The 16,911-nt window shown below is 36.5% G+C and overlaps 1 protein-coding gene across 2 annotated transcripts in view; it reads left to right on the top strand.

Annotated features, from left to right (window-relative positions):
• Positions 1–16,911, top strand: part of FNBP1L (formin binding protein 1 like) — a 114,166-nt gene that overhangs the window by 57,602 nt on the left and 39,653 nt on the right. For both annotated transcript variants that reach the window (XM_068963836.1, XM_068963837.1), the window contains exons 2-3: positions 463–578; positions 16,466–16,519. In XM_068963836.1, the coding sequence (XP_068819937.1) occupies positions 463–578; positions 16,466–16,519 (170 nt within the window). The remainder of the gene's footprint in view (positions 1–462; positions 579–16,465; positions 16,520–16,911) is intronic.

Genomic DNA, 16,911 nt, shown 5'->3' with positions numbered 1-16,911 from the left:
CGTACCTTAGGAGTTCAGAGTAGAGTAATACATGGCTCCTGCCCTCAACATGGTGTTGCAAGTGAATAAGATAGTAATCTGTAGGGAGCCTTGGGGAGCCAGAGAAAGACCATTTAGCTCAGTCTTAAATTTTAGGGGCGTTTTCTGTCTGAACTGGATCTCAAGGAAGGAGTAAGAGTTAATTGCAAAGAGATGATCTGTGGAGGGTGTTGCTTGCAGCCCGGGGGAACCACATGTGATATTTAGGCATAAAAGATATTTAGGCATAAAAATAGCATGATTTATGCTGAAGAACATATTTCTGTCTGGGTCTTAAAGGATGAGATTGGTGGTGACTAGTATAAAGAAGAGCCTGAGTTTTTCTTTTCATACATGATTACCTGGACAAATAACAGAAACTGGTTAAAATATTTGTGGATAAAATTTCAGACTTTTCAGTGTGGTTTTATCTTCCTTTTCTAGGATCAGTTCGACAGCTTAGACAAGCACACACAATGGGGAATTGACTTCTTGGAAAGATATGCCAAATTTGTTAAAGAGAGGATAGAAATTGAACAGAACTATGCGAAACAATTGAGGTAAGTTACATTTTTTTTTCAGTTCTCAGAAATGAAATTACATGTTTAAATAGTTAGCTTTAGATAAATGTGATACACTAGGAGTTGAATTCTGTGTTTTTCATCAGAGTTAGATTGAGTTAGGTAACTGGTTTGTTTTAGTGACTGGTTTAATTAAATCATTGCCTAGTATCACAAGGAATATTGTCTGGCTAGATCATGAGCAGCTTTCATTCCAGAAAGATACTTAAAATTATACAATCAAGAAGCAAAATTCCAGGAAAAAGAAATAACTTGGTAATATTAATAATTTTGTGCTTTACAGTTTTATTCCCCAACTTTTTACGTTAGTAATCTTTCCAAAATATTGAAGATTTCTCCAGTTTCTCATTTCTTCATAGTTTCTAAGACTTAGAAAGTGAGTGTGATGAGCTGTGTTTCCTTCTGTCAAAAAGTAGATGTATATTACTAATAAAAGATTCTGGAATATGTTAGGAGATGAAAATTTTAAAGGGAAAATTTTAATCTTAAAACAAATGGAACTTATCCTAAGATTTTATTCAAACAGAAAATCATTGTTGGACCACAACCTGATAAACAGTTTTGCTGCAACTTACTCAATAAAAATAATGTTTGAAGCCTGAAGACTAGAAAACAATGTAAGGTTCTAGGTAAAGGGGTTAGGATTCTTTATGTTATATAGTGACAGAAAAGTCCAGCCCACAAGGCACACATGAGTAAGAGTCCAAGCATAATTTGATTTGTGGGTCAGATGTGTTCAGGCTCCTGTTTCTTGGCTCTTCTTCCCATTGTTGCCTTTATACTCAAGTTTTATTCAGTACCATCCTTTTTACCCGGTAGCCCTAGATTTCATATCTTCATACTCCCATATCCCGGGGAAGAATGATGATCTTTGTTGTGCATTTGAAGGGAGGAGATAAGGAAGGGAAAGGGGGAAGGAAGAAAGTGAAAGAAAGGAGAGGGAGGAGATGGAAGGAGAGCAGAGTGCAAGCCTGTATCAGCTTCTCTTTTCCAGAAATCCCAGCAAAAGTCTCCTTTTGCTGACCCTGGTTAGATTATATGCTATCCTGAACAGTTCACTGAAGTGAGAATGTTAGATTGATTTATAGCTAATTAATTGCCCAAAAGAAATATAAGGTAGTGGATCACAGGAAGAAGGGAGATTTTGAGTGATAAAGTACGTATGCCCACCATTTGTAGCAGTTTATTCAAGGAGCAGACTGGTTGTGGCCATGAGATAGACTAGTAAGGTGAATAGGTTACTTATAATGATACACATACTACTATTTTGACATGTATTAAAATTGTAGCATCATGCTAATTTCTTGATCCATTTGTGTCCTGTGTTTTTTTAAACAAAGTAATTCCCGTATGGAAAGATAAGCAAGGAAGCTACAAGTATATTAATAATAATTGTGATGATATTTTATCTGCCCCAAAGTTTTGGCTTGGAAACTTTACTGTGCAAGAATCTGGAAGCATTAAAGGACCTCTGAAAAGTTAAAATAGCAGTAAAAAGAATGTATTCATGTGTGAACAATGAAAAATTTCCCTCATTTAATTCTTAATTTGATCTCAACTCGAGCACATTGTTTTCTGGTTTTTAAGTATGCCAGTAAAAGTGAAGAGAAGAAATGCTACAGACAATAGTACAGTGATGTGATGGCACTGTGAAGTGGCAAATAGCAAAGATTAAAATACTGCAAAAAACAAGATAAGATGTTTCCAGCTTAAAGGTGCCTGTCAGTAAGGACGTGATGAAAAATACTGTGGAGTATACAGTTTAAACAAGTCAGATACAGCAGCATATTTAAACTTAAAAGGGTGTTCAGTCTGTCAGTGTGAAAAGCAAGTTGTAGAACTGAAGGTATAGCAAGATGTCCTTGCTTTCTTGAGGTTGAGTATATAGCTATGTATAAAATTTGTATGTATTCCGAAGAGATCCAAATAGGATATACCCCAAATTGTTTTACCCTGGTTACCCCTGGGGAACGAGAGTAGGGGTTGGGAAGGGACGGAACTTATACACATTACTTGTACTTTTAAATTATTAAAGTTTTTCTAGTGATTATGTAATCTTAAGCAAAAAGGTGATATATTTCAAAGAATATCACCACAAATTTTAAAAGAAAAATTGGTAATTTATAAGGTAAACCATCAGCAGTATGCTGTATTTAGTTGTCCAGAATAACTGGGGTCTCAAGGGTTTCAGGGTGGCCAAGATTTTAGCAGAGTAAAAGACTGTAATCAAACAGCAGACTTGTCTGCCCTTCTATTTTGTGACTGATAATAATGGTTATAATTTTCACTTACTTGCAAAGAGAGATTTTGACACCACTTCTTTGGAGCAGGAGTGGTTAGAACCCACAATTACATGGTATGAAAATACACTTTTGTAGTGAGAAAATAAATGCTCTAGTTAGTGATTTGCATCTTTTTTTCTGTCCCAGCAGACTAAAGAAATTTATTACATGTTCGTCCTAACAGTGGCTTTCACTTGCAGTGATTCTCAACAAGAACAGGATTATTGGAAGGTGTTGAGGAATTCCAATAAAGAAGAGTTGGGAGGAGGCTTGTGTAACTTGAAAACCGCAACTCCCTTTCCTTTGTCCACATTGATATTTGCTGCTTTGGATGAATACTTAGTAAATGATTGAATTATCAGCTGCTTTTTATAGTATCTGTTTTGTCCAAAGGGAAGAAGTGTGCCTTGTTTATTTCCTTTTCTTTAATGAGAAAAATTCTTTTGGTTGACTCCCTCCTGTTTTGCTACTGCAAAACAACTTCTTTTCATAGTGAGAACTCTTTTTTCTCCTAAATAATAATTGTATTCATAATGTTAAATATTTTAAATACACTGCAGGATTAAATTTTGCAATATACTTTTGTAAATATACTTTTTACTTGCATAAATTTTCACATAATTTTGGCACTCCCTAGTTTATTTTATTCTGTCTTTTATTGTCTGTTTTGATGGCTTTGGTTTAACTTTATTGAAGTTTTGGTATTCACTTTTGGTAGTGATTTGAGGACGAGAATAAATAGAAAATAAAGCATCTAATTATGTTTGGAGACAATTATAAACAGTCCAACAATGTCCTTTTTGATGGATAATAAGTGGTGACTTTGAATTACTTGGTAGAACTTTTCTTTGTAGACATAAAAAGTGGAAGTTACTCTAATAAATTTATGCTACTGTATATGTATGACAGAGATTGACTGAATTTTCTTACGTGAAAAAAAGCTCTATGCATAATGGTATGTATTATTGTCTAGTAAAAATAATTACAGCAGTAAGTTCTATCATAGAGATTGCTATATGAAATTATATTTCTCTATTTCGCTTCAGATCATTCCTTTTTTGTTCAAATATGACAGTGTGGTACTGAAAGAAAAATAGATTGGATGACTAAAAATTACTCTTACCTTAACCAGAACAGAAATCTCTCCAGATTTCTTGGATATTATTTCTATTTCTGTACCTTGACAACCATGGCGACATAACTGGTACCTCTAGAGCTGAGTGAATATAAGTTGAATGCATAAATGATTGAATGATCTGTGCTTCAATTTAGTTTAGAAATTAGGATCTCAGTATGCTGACCTTTGAACCATGTACTGCTTTCTATCCATACTAGAGTTTATGTCATATATTATACATCAGTGTGAAGAGATTGCTCTACTAAGAGCTGTCCCCAATATTTAGGATAGGCTTAGATATAGAATAATGTAAATAAAACATCTTTCTGCGTTCCTGTTTAGTATCAGAAGAACCTAGGGAGCTCATCTTTTGTGCTGACCTATGGAAAGGCAAGACTGCTGTTTGTTTTTGGTCGGCCATTGTTTAACTTTTGACGCTTTTGACTTCCTTGAGGTGTTTTTTTTTTTTTTTTTTAAAATTAGAGGATAATTGCTTTACAATGTTGTTAGTTTCTGCTGTACAACAGAAAGGCTCATCACCTTAACAAGAATTACAGTCTATTCCTGATTTTTGTTTTAAAATGTTTTGTTAAATGATGAAGCCAAACCTAACAAATAAAGCATAAAGCTCCTAAGAAAGAAAATAGAGACTTCCTTGGTGGTCCAGTGGCTAAGACTCAGCACTCCCGGCAGAGGATACGGGTTTGATCCCTGGTCAGGGAGCCTAATTGCATATGCTACAGCTAAAAGGCCCCACATGTGACAACGAAGGGCCCACATGCACCACAACTAAGATCAGGTGCAACCAAATAATATTTTAAAAAAAGAAAATAAGTTCAAACCAGTTGTGTTAAACATTTTGATAGTGAGCTTTCCAATGAAAAGGGTTTAAAGATCTTTGAACAACTATAAAGAATAAGAAGGTTGTTAATGATGTTGGCTGTATAGATCACTTAATCTCTTAGCTTTTTCATAATACCTTTAATATTTTTATTTCTAAGTTATTTGTAGCCATTTGAATTGTGTGGTAGTGTCTAAAATGAGATATAATGTTTATTTTATCATCCTAATGTTTAAAATATGGACAAATTAGATTAATTAAGCTATTTATTTGAATCTAGGACTATGTTGTATAGTTCTTCGAGAATCTAATATTTAGAGGGAAAACAAGTTATCAACTTGCAGAAGAAAATTTCTCTGAAAAGTGTAAACTTAAATATGGGGCAGTCTGTTCCTTCCTCAGTCTAAATTGAGCAAATAAAATAATTTTTCTCTTTTCTGTCTTCAACATACCAGAAAATACTCTTCTGTAAGATTTGCAGTTGCCTAGAAATCACATTGTTATGCCTATTGCATCCTAAATAGTAATGAATTGTTGAATATGTTCTTTGAGTATAGAGTATGAAGCTGATACTATAGATATAGAATACAGAGCCCCATTCACATCTTAGGGACTGTGTATCCTTGACATGGTAAAGATAAAGCAAAAGTAGGAACTGGCATTTTTAAGAAATAAGATACTTTGTTCACTTTCATATCCATTGAAACTTGTTTGAATTTCTTCTCCTAGGACCTTTAGGCATAAATTCTTAAGTCCTCTTATTTTTTCTTAATTTATTTTACGATCTGCCACCAGTAGAGGTATATTGAGAATGAAGCATGTCCTTTAAAAAAACAAATGCAGTATTCAGAATTTGTCTAATATCACTTGTACCTAGTGTGAAATTTACTGTCTTAATCATTTCTAAGTGTATATTTCAGCAGTGTTAAGTATATTCATCCTTCTGTGACCAATCCGTAGAACTTAATCATTTTGAGAAAGTGAAACTCTGTGTATTAAACAACTCTCCATTTTCCCCTTCTTCTAGGCCCTGGCAATTCTACTTTCTGTGAAATTGACTGCTCTAGGTACTGTATAAGTAAAATTATACAGTATTTGTTCTTCGGGGGATGGGTTTATTTCACTTTTATCGTTCAGTCGCTAAGTCATGTACATCTCTTTGCGACCTCATGGACTGCAGCACGCTAGGGTTCCCTTCCTTCCCTCATGGACTGCAGCACGCCAGGGAAAGATGGATAGAGATCCATCACTATCTCTTGGAGTTTGCTCAAACTCATGTCCATTGAGTCAGTGATGACATACAATCATCTCATCCTCTGTCACTCCCTTCTCCTCCTGCCCTCAGTCTTTCCCAGCATCAGGGTCTTTTCCAGTGAGTTGGCTCTTCGTGTCAGGTGGCCAAAGTATTTGAGCTTCAGCATCAGTCCTTCTAATGAGTATTCAGGGTTGCTTTACTTTAGGATTGACTGGTTTAATCTCCTTGCTGTCCAGGGAACTCTCAAGAGTCTTCTCTAGCACCACAGTTCAAAAGCATCAGTGCTTTGGCACTCAGCCTTCTTTGTGGTCCAAGTCTCACATCTGTACATGACTACTGGAAAAACCATAACTTTGTACGGACCTTTGTTGGCAAAGTGCTGTCTCTGCTGCTTTTTAATATGCTGTCTAGGCTTATCATAACTTTCTTCCAAGGAGCAAGTGTCTTTTAATTTCATGGCTGCAGTCACCATCCACAGTGATTCTGGAGCCCAAGAAAATAAAATCTATCACTGTTTCCACTTTTTCCCCATCTATTTGCCATGAAGTAATGGGACCAGATGCCATGATCTTAGTTTTTTGAATGTTGAGTTTTAAGCCAGCTTTTTCACTCTCCTCTTTCACTTTCATTAAGAGGCTCTTTAGTTCCTCTTCACATTCTGCCATTAGAGTGGTGTCATCTGTATATCTGAGGTTGTTGATATTTTTCCTGACAGCCTTGATTCCAACTTGTGATTCATCCAGCCTGGCATTTCAAATGATGTACTCTGTGTGGAAGTTAAATAAGCAGGGTGACAGTATACAGCCTTGACATACTCCTTTCCTGATTTTCAACCAGTCTGTGCTTCTATGTCTGGTTCTAACTGTTGCTTCTTGACCTACATATAGGTTTCTCAGGAGGCAGGTAAGGTGGTCTAGTATTCCCATCTCTTTAAGAATTTCCCATAGTTTATTTCACTTAGCACAATGTTTTAAAGGTTTTTCCGTGTTGGGAAGTATATCAGAATTTCCTTCCTTTTTAAGATTGAATATCATTCCACTGTATGGATAGTACCACATTCTGTTCATCCATTCATCTGTTGATAAGCATTTGGGTTTTTTCCACCTTTTTGGTATTGTGAATAGTGATTCTACAAGCATAGTGTCCAAATACCTGTTTCTCTGCTTTGAATTCTTCATGTGTATACCCAGAAGAGGAATTACTAGATCATATAGTAATTCTATGTTTAATTTTTGAGGAGTTCCATACTGTTTTTTGCAGTGGCTGATCTAGTTTGCATCCCTACCAGTATTATGCAAGGGTTCTAATTTCTCTACATCCTTACCAGTGCTTATTATTTTCTGGATGATTCCTTCCTTACTACCTTCCTATACTCCTTCCAGCCTTCCTTCCTCCCTTTTTCCCTTGCTCCCTCCCCGTCTTTTTCTCTATCCACCTGCCCTTTTTGGCTTCTTTTTGTGTGTTGGCTTCATTCTTTCAGTGCAGACTGACTTTTCTGCTGCACATGACAAGACACATACTCACCAATTAAGTTTTATGTTTGAGAGATTCAGATCTCATCCTGGCCTCAGAGTTCTGGTACAAAACGTTTTCCATCTCTGGATCACTTAACTGAGACCCTCAAATAAGGTCATCTTTGTTAATCTGGCAACTCTTAAGCATGATAACTGTTAGATAGAGGGAGGGATATTAAGACAAAAGATACTAGTCAGTCTCAGATATCTAATACTTCCCTTTTGCCAGAAGAAGTATGAAATTGGTACAAAAGTTGTTGCAGTTTTACGTTGTTGAACTTTGCTATTTGATACTAGAATACATTCTTAAATAAATGTTTGTATGTTATACATCATTTTAATACACTTTTCTTGCATTATGTTTTTTTGCTAATGACTTATTACTTGCTGTTTTATATTTATTTTAGATTAGGGAAATGATGTTAGACAAAAAGCAAATTCAAGAGGTTTTTTTTTTTTTTTTGAGTTCAAAATGGGTTATAAAGCAGTGGAGACAATTTGCAACATCAATAGCACATTTGGCCCAGGAACTGCTAACAAACGTTTATACAGGAAAGTGGTGGTTCAAGAAGTTTGGCAAAGGAGATGAGAGCTTTTAAGATGAGGAGTGCTATGGCCAGCCATCAGAAGTTGACAGTGACCAATTGAAAGCAATCATCAAAGCTGATCCTCTCACAACTACATGAGAAGTTGCCAAAGAACTCAGTGTTGACCATGCTATGGTCATTTGGCATTTGAAGCAAATTGGAATAGTGATAAAGTTCGGTAACCAGATGCTTCATGAGCTGACCACAAATGAAAAAGATCGTCGTTTTGAAGTGTCATCTTCTCTTATTCTGTGCAACAACAACAATCCATTTCTCAATTGGATTGTGATGTGCAACAGACTGGATTTTCTATGGCAACTGGTGATGACAAACTCGAGGTTGGAGTGAGAAGAAGCTCCAAAGCACCTCCCAAATCCAGACTTGCTCAAAAAAAGGTCATGATCACTGGTGGTCTGCTGCCAGTCTGATCCATTACAACTTTCTGAATCCTGGGGGAACCATTATATCTGAGAAGAATGCTCAGCAGATTGATGAGATGCACTGAAAATTGCAACGCCTGCAGTTGGCATTGGCTAATAGAATGGGCCCAGTTCTTCTCCATGACAACGCCTGACTGCATGTCACAGAACCAACTCTTAAAAAGTTGAGCAAATTTGGTTATGAAGTCTTGCCTCATCCACCATATTCACCTGACCTCTCGCAAACCAACTACCACTTCTTCAAGCATCTCGACACTTTTTGCAGGCAAAACACTTCCATAACCAGAAGGAGGCAGAAAGTGCTTCCCAAGAGTTCACTGAGTCTTGATGCATGGATTTTTATGCTACAGGAATAAACAAACTTCTTTCTCATTGGCAAAAATGTGTTGATTGTAATGGCTCCTATTTTGATTAATAAAGATGTGTTTGAACCTGAAAAAGAGAAAGTCGCTCAGTCATGTCCGACTGTTTGCAACCCCATGGACTGTACAGTTCATGGAATTATCTAGGCCAGAATACTGGAGTGGGTAGCCTTTCCCTTCTCCAGGGAATCTTCCCAACCCAGGGATCAAACCTGGGTCTTCCGCATTGCAGGCAGATTCTTTGCCTCAAGGGAAGCCCAAGAATACCGGAGTGGGTAGCCTACCCTCGCCAGCAGATCTTCCTGACCCAGGAATTGAACTGGGGTATCCTGCATTGCAGACGGATTCTTTACCAACTGAGCTAACAGGGAAGCTCAGTTTGAGTATTTGAGCCTAGTTACAATGATTTAAAATTCACGGTCTGAAGCTGCAGTTACTTTTGTACCAACCCGATAATATGATTTGTTCACACTTTACAAATGATATGGTATTTATCACCTGTTAAACAGTAATTGGAACTCGTTTTTGTTTAGTTGCTCAGTCCTGTCTGACCCTTTGCAACCCCATGGACTGCAGCATGCCAGGCTTCCCTGTCCCTCACTATCTCCCAGAGTTTGCTCAAGCTCATGTTCATTGAATCAGTGATGCCTTCCAGCCATATCATCCTCTGTCATCCTCTTCTGCCTTCAGTCTTTCCCAGCATCAGGGTCTTTTCTAATAAGTCAACTCTTTCCATCAGGAAGCCAAAGAATTGGAGCTTCAGCTTCAGCATCTGTCCTTCCAGTGGATATTCAGGATTGATTTCCTTTAGGATTGACTTGTTTGATCTTGTTCTCTAAGGGACTCTCAAGAGTCTTCTCCAGCACCACAACTGAAAGCATCAATTCTTCGGTGCTGAGCCTTCTTTATGGTCCAACTCTCACATCCGTACATGACTGCTGGAAAAACCATAGCTTTGACTATATGCACCTTTGTCGGCAAAGTGATGTCTTTGCTTTTTAATACGCCATCTAGGTTTGTCATAGATTTTCTTCCAAGGAGCAAGTGTTGTTTAATTTCATGGCTGCAGTCACCATCTGCAGTGATTCTGTAGCCCATGTAAATAAAGTCTGTCACTGTTTCCATTTTTCGCCATCTGTTTGCCATGAAGTGATGAGAACGAATACCATGGTCTAAGTTTTTTTGAATGTTGAGTTTTAAGCCAGCTTTTTCACTCTTCTCTTTCACTTTCATCAAGAGTCTCTTTAGTTCCTCTTTGCTTTCTGCCATTAGGATGGTGTCATGGGCATATCTGAGGTTATTGATATTTCTCCCAGCAATCTTGATTCCAGCTTGAGCTTTATCCAGCCCCACATTTTGCATGATGTACTCTGCATATAAGTTAAAATAAGCATGGTGACAATATACAGTCTTGATGTACTCCTTTCCCAATTTGTAACTAGTCCCTTGTTCCATATCTGGTTCTAACTGTTGCTTCTTGACCTGTGTCAGGTTTTGCAGGAGGCAGATACAGTGGTCTGATATTCCTATATTCAAGAATTCTCCACAGTTTGTTTTGATCCACATAGTCAAGACTTTAGCTTAGTCTATGAAGCAGAAGTAGATTCTTTTCTGGAATTCCCTTGCTTTTTCTATGACCCAACAGATGTTGGCAATTTGATTTCTGGTTCCTCTGCCTTTTCTTAATCCAAGTTGTACATCTGGAAGTTCTCAGTTCACATACTGTTGAAGCCTGCCTTGAAGGATTTTGAGCATTACCTTCCTAGAATGTGAAATGAGTGCAGTTGTGTGGTAGTTTGAACATTGTTTGGCATTGCCCTTCTTTGGGATTGGAATGAAAACTGACCTTTTCTAGTCCTGTGGCCACTGCTGAGTTTTCCAAATTTGCTGGCATATTGAGGGCAGCACTTTCACAGCATCATCTTTTAGGATTTGAAATCGCTCAGCAGGAATTCCATCACCTCCATTAGCTTTGTTCGTAGTGATGCTTCCTAAGACCCACTTGACTTCACACTCCAGGGTGTCTGGTTCTAGGTGAATGATCACACCATTGTCGTTATCCAGGTCATTAAGACCTTTTTGTACAGCTTTGTGTATTCTTGCCTCCTCCTCTTAATCTCTTCTGTTCTGTTAGGTCCTTACCATTTCTGTCCTTTATTGTGCCCATCTTTGCATGAAATGTTCCCTTGGTATCTCAATTTTCTTGAAGAGGTCTCTGGTCTTTCCCACTCTGTTGTTTTCCTCTGTTTCTTTGCATGGTACACTTAGGAAGGCTTTCTTACCTCTCTTTGCTATTCTTTGGAACTCTGCATTCAGATGGGTATATTTTTCCTTTTCTCTTTACCCTTCGCTTTTCTTCTTTTCTCAGCTATTTGTAAGGCCTCCTCAGACAGCCATTTTGCTTTTTTGCATTTCTTTTTCTTGGGGATGGTTTTGATTACCCCCTTCTGTACAGTGTTACAAACTTCCCGCATAGTGCTTCAGGCACTCTGTCTCAGATCTAATCCTTTGAATCTATTTGTCACTTCCACTGTAAAATCATAAAGGATTTGATTTAGGTCATACCTGAGTGGCCTAGTGGTTTTCCCTACTTTCTTCAATTTAAGTATGAATTTTGCGATAAGGAGCTGATCTGAGCCACAGTCAGCTCCAGGTCTTGTTTTTGCTGACTGTATAGCTTATCCATCTTCAGCTGCAAAGAATATAATCAGTCTGATTTTGGTATTGACCTTCGGGTGATGTCCATGTGTAGAGTCATCTCTTGTGTTGTTGGAAGAGAATGTTTGCTGTGACCAGTGTGTTCTCTTGGCAAAATTTTGTAGCTTTTGCACCGCTTCATTTTATTCCAGGGCCATACTTTCCTGTTACTCGAGATATCTCTCGACTTCCTACTTTTGCATTCCAGACCCCTGTGATGAAAAGGACATCTTTGTTTGGTGTTAGTTCTAGAAGGTCTTTTAGGTCTTCATAGAACTGTTCAACTTCAGCTTCTTCCGGATCAGTGGTTGGAACATAGACTTGGATTACTGGATAGTGAATAGTTTGCCTTGGAAATGAACTGAGATCATTCTGTCCTTTTTGAGATTGCATCCAAGTACTGCATATCAGACTCTTTTGTTGAGTATGAGGGCTACTCCATTTCTTCTAAGGGATTCTTGCTCACAGTAGTAGATATAGTGGTCATCTGAATTAAATTCGCCCATTCCAGTCAGTTTTAGTTCACTGATTCCTAAAATGTTAGTGTTCACTCTTGCCATCTCCTGTTTGACCACTTCCAATTTACCTTGATTAATAGACCTAACATTCCAGGTTCCTGTGGAATATTGAATTAGAACTCAGAACTTCTCAGATGTTGAAACATTAAAAATGTAATGTTTATGTGCCTTAATTTTTTTTTTTACATTTTACTTCATTTAGAACTGTGAAATGCAGTTTAAATAAAAGTGAATTAATGTTTTTAGAAATTATTTGGAAAGCTTATAATTTTCACTGAAGTTCAACTCTAAACATGACAAAACTAGAATGGATAAATATTGAAATCAGGAATTTAAATATCAGTTAAGTAGTATGATATATTTAATACCATATTGTTAGAATATATAGGGAATACTGTAGTTTTTAGAGAAGCCCATTAAATTTAGAAGCCTTCTCAGACTACTGAAGAATATTAGTTCTGTATCCGTGATGCATGATCCTAAGGTACTGAGAAAACGTGAATGAAAGACACATGCATCAAAGCCAAGTAGTAACTTATCTATGACATCTATTATAATTTCTATAATATGTATCTGTATAAAACTCTAATTCCTGGCTTATAACACAATACTCAAAACGTGTTACATAGAAGAACTACTTTTCATAATTGGTTGCTTGGAGAGTCTCTGAATTTAGAAGAGTGGGAAATTTTTTTCATAAACAGTAGCCTAGGGAAACTGACACTAAGGGCAGATTTTTAGAAAATTTTTATTTTATATTGGAGTATAGTTGATTAACAATGTTGTATTAGTTTCAAGTGTATAGCACAGTGATTCAGTTACACATATAAATGTACCCATTCTTTTCCTTTTCCATTTAGTTTATTACAGAGTATTGAGCTGAGTTCCCTGTACTATAAAGTAGGTACTTATTGGCTATCTATTTTAAATATAGCATTGTGTACCTGTCAATCTCAAATTCCCAATCTGTCCCACCCCCTCCCTTTTCTCTCCTGGTAACTATAAGTTTTTCTCTTAAGTCTGTGACTCTGTGTCTGTTTTGTAAATAAGTCTTTTGTAATAAGTGATATCATATGATATATGTCTTTGACCTACTTTTAGTATGATAATCTTCAGGTCTATCCATGTTGCTACAACTGGCATTATTTCATTGTTTTTAATGGCTGAGTAATATTCTGGGGTGTGTGTGTGTATGTATGTATAAACTTTATCCATTCATCTGTCAGTGGATATTTAGGTTGCTTCCATTCCTTAGCTATTGTAAACAGTGCTGCAGAGACCATTGAGGTGCATGTATTCGTTCAAACCATGTTCTTCTCTGGATATATGCTCAGGAGTGGGATTGTCATATCATATGGTAGCTCAGTTTTGAGTTTCTTAAGGAACCATACTGATCTCCATAGTAACTGCACCAATTTACATTCTCACTAACAGTGTCGGAGAGTTCTAAGGGCAGATTTCTTGAGAGAGATTAATTGCCTATTTTTAGTTTAGGAGCAATGTGCATGTTTTACCCTTACGTACTTAACGTAAGCCAGATTTATTTTACCTAATAAGGGTATTATGTTAAAAATTCAAAGCAGGGATTTGTGGGACTTAGTAACCAATCACACCTTGGAATGAATTTTTGTTGACTTTAGACTGTTTTCTTAGAAAGCCCAACTGAGATCAGATGCTTTGAGGAACATCTTTTTTTTTTGAGAGGATAAAATCTCTTGGTATGCTCTTATCATAATTTTTTTAAATTAGAAAAATTGCAATACATTTAAATATGAATCACTTCTCAGTCCCCCTCCCTAGAAATATTAATAATTTCTTGTGTCCTCATCTCCTAGCAGAAGTTTTGATTTAGTGGACTACAAGAACATATTGGACTATGCTGTAGTTTCTCTAATGGCAGGGTTTACTTGGATAGAGTCTTTAGTGTCTTATATATGGTTTCTAAGGGCTTTACTGGTCCTTGGGAAGAGTTGCCTGTAGCTGGGTAACTTTTACAGAAGAGATACAAGAGCAGTTTTTAAAAATTGCTGAGTTTTAAGCTGGCATGCTCAAAAGGTAAATGTATTATTACTTTCTTCTTCCCCTTCCCTCTTGTATAGGTGCTCTTCCTCCCAGAAGCTGGAGATGAAATTAGTGTTGTTTAGGCTATGTTTAAAGTATGAGTGTCTTAAGACTTTAGTGTTAATGTCTGTGGCAGTAGCCATAGTCTTTCAAGTATCAGAAGCCCAAATTATATTGGTTTAAGCAAAGAAAAAAAATGTATGGCTTATGTGACTGAAAAGTTTAGGTATCTGGGTACTCAGAAAAGTAAGAATTTCTTTTTCTCCTGATTTTGCTATCCTCTCTGTTGATGTAATTCCCAAGTAGCCTCTTTAGGGTTGTGTCCTCTCAATTTAACTTTAGAATAAAGAGAACATATTGATAAACAATAAGGACCTACTTACTGTGTAGCATAGAGAACTCAGCGCAATATTCTGTGATAATCCAAATGGTAAAAGAATTTGAATAAGAATAGATACATTTAAAGTTATAACTGGGCTTCCCTGGTGGCTCAGATGGAAAAGACTCTGCCTGTAGTGTCAGAGACCTGGGTTCGATCCCTGGATCAGGAAGATCCCCCGAAGAAAGAAATGGTAACTGATTCACTTTGCTATGCACCTGAAACTAAAACAACATTGTTAATCAACTGCCCTGCAATATAAAGTAAAAATTGAAAAAGAGAACATCTCTTACCAATAATTTCTAGAGAAATTTTAGGATTGACTTTGGCATGGATTTATGGATCTGAAAGTGTTCCTGTGGGACTTCCCTCATGGTCCAGTAGTTAAGACTGTGCTTCCACTGCAGCAGGCCCAGGTTCAATCCCTGGTCGGGGGAACTAAGATCCCACGTGCCATAGGATGTGGCCAAAAAAAGAAAAAGGTGTTCCTCAACTGTTACATGTGGCCAGCACGCCACAACTACATGGGCATGACAATAGAGGAGCTGTAGTTTAGGATATACTCAGTTGTACTAAAATAATAACTCCCAGATCTCATGGGCTAAGCAGAAAAAGCTTATTTCTTGCTTATGCAAAGTCAGCCACAAGGCTAGGTGATAATGCTCTAGTAGTCCATGTGGCAACTCAAGAGTTCATATTATTTTCATCTTTATCTTAACATGAAACTTCCACAGTTGCTTCAGCAGAGAATGAAGAAGCCCGAGGTTTATGTATAAGCTGTAAAGCTTTAGCTTGGTATTTACACAAAAGTTACAGCCCATTATACAGAATTAGCCACAACTGGAAGTGGGCTGGAAAACGTATGAAATAACAAGATTTTTTTTGGTGAGCAGAAATATGTCTGCTACAAACTGTTACAGAATAAAATAGCATAGTAAGTGATGTAGGTATGCAAAGACAGCATGTTGATTATAACCTGTAACTCTAAATAATGCTTAAAATGCTGATTTGTTCAGAATTTGTCACTACTTGCTCTTTGGGATGTTCTTTGCCCAAGTTTGACTTGTTTTTGTTTAATTTATGGATTCGTGGTTTAAAATCACTACTTTAAAAGTAATTTCTGGAATTCAATCAGTTTATAGGTTGGAGACTATAGTTATAACCATAATCCATAAATTAATCAATTACCTCATAATTGCTAATTTCCATGAATATTATAGTTTAGTATATCTCAAATTATTTGTGATGACGGACTAGATTCTTTTAAAGTGTCTACTGATGCTTTTATAAAATACAAAAAGTTTTGAATACTTGAAAAATGATGTAAAAAGAGACATGAAATACCCTACATTTTTTGTGGTTAGATTCAACATTTATAAAATTACTCTCAACTTCTGTACTTAGCTTTTTGTGGATCGATAATGAAGAGTAAGTGGACTTTTACTTAGTCCAAGGATCATGTTTTGAGGAGCATGCTATAAAGGACTGTGGTTAATGCTTTGCAAATAACTGTCTGCTTTAATTCTCATATATGGGGTAGAGGTTACTGTTACCATCATTTATAGAAAACGGGGCATAGAGAGGGGTCTTATGTGACAGATGTCACATAAAATCCCATGTAGTCCAGTTTGACTCCAGAGTCTGTGTGCTGGTCTGCCTCTGATTTTGCAGAGATGAAATGATAGATCATCATGTTACTGTGTTAATTACTTTACATCATTAAATTCTTGGTTTTGTGAAATTGGAGACTTTTAGAATGTAAGTCAATTTCAACAACAGCATTTTTAACAAATTTTTAAAAATCTTCCTATAGAAATCTGGTTAAGAAGTACTGTCCCAAACGTTCCTCCAAAGATGAAGAGCCAAGGTAAATTATATACCTATTTATTATTGCTTATGAAGATTTAAAAGAGTATATTTTTGTTATTTAGTAAAACAAATACTGTAGCATTAACTTTTTATAAAAATTTTAACAAGATTTGTACTATAATAAAAAATTATGTTTATGAAAGAGGAAAGTACTATTTTTTTTCTTATGAGAACGCATACGTCAGTGGGCTTGATGATAGCTTTTTAGAATATTTGATGTGTGAGTTCTAAGTAATAGGTGGATTGGGACTCCACTTGAATGATGTAGTCTCCAGAAGAAAAGGGTATTTTTTTCCATACTTTATTTTGTAGTTGTCAGCTTGTTAGATTCTTGAATTTTCTTTTACAAATAGTGAAACAATTTAGCTGGTTGGGTTAAAGGGGTAATGA

The sequence above is a fragment of the Capricornis sumatraensis genome, chromosome 2, assembly GCF_032405125.1.
Source record: "Capricornis sumatraensis isolate serow.1 chromosome 2, serow.2, whole genome shotgun sequence".
Classification (NCBI taxonomy): Eukaryota; Metazoa; Chordata; class Mammalia; order Artiodactyla; family Bovidae; genus Capricornis; species Capricornis sumatraensis.
The sequence above is the reverse complement of the archived record's forward strand: the minus strand, read 5'-3'. Positions and strand labels throughout refer to the sequence as shown.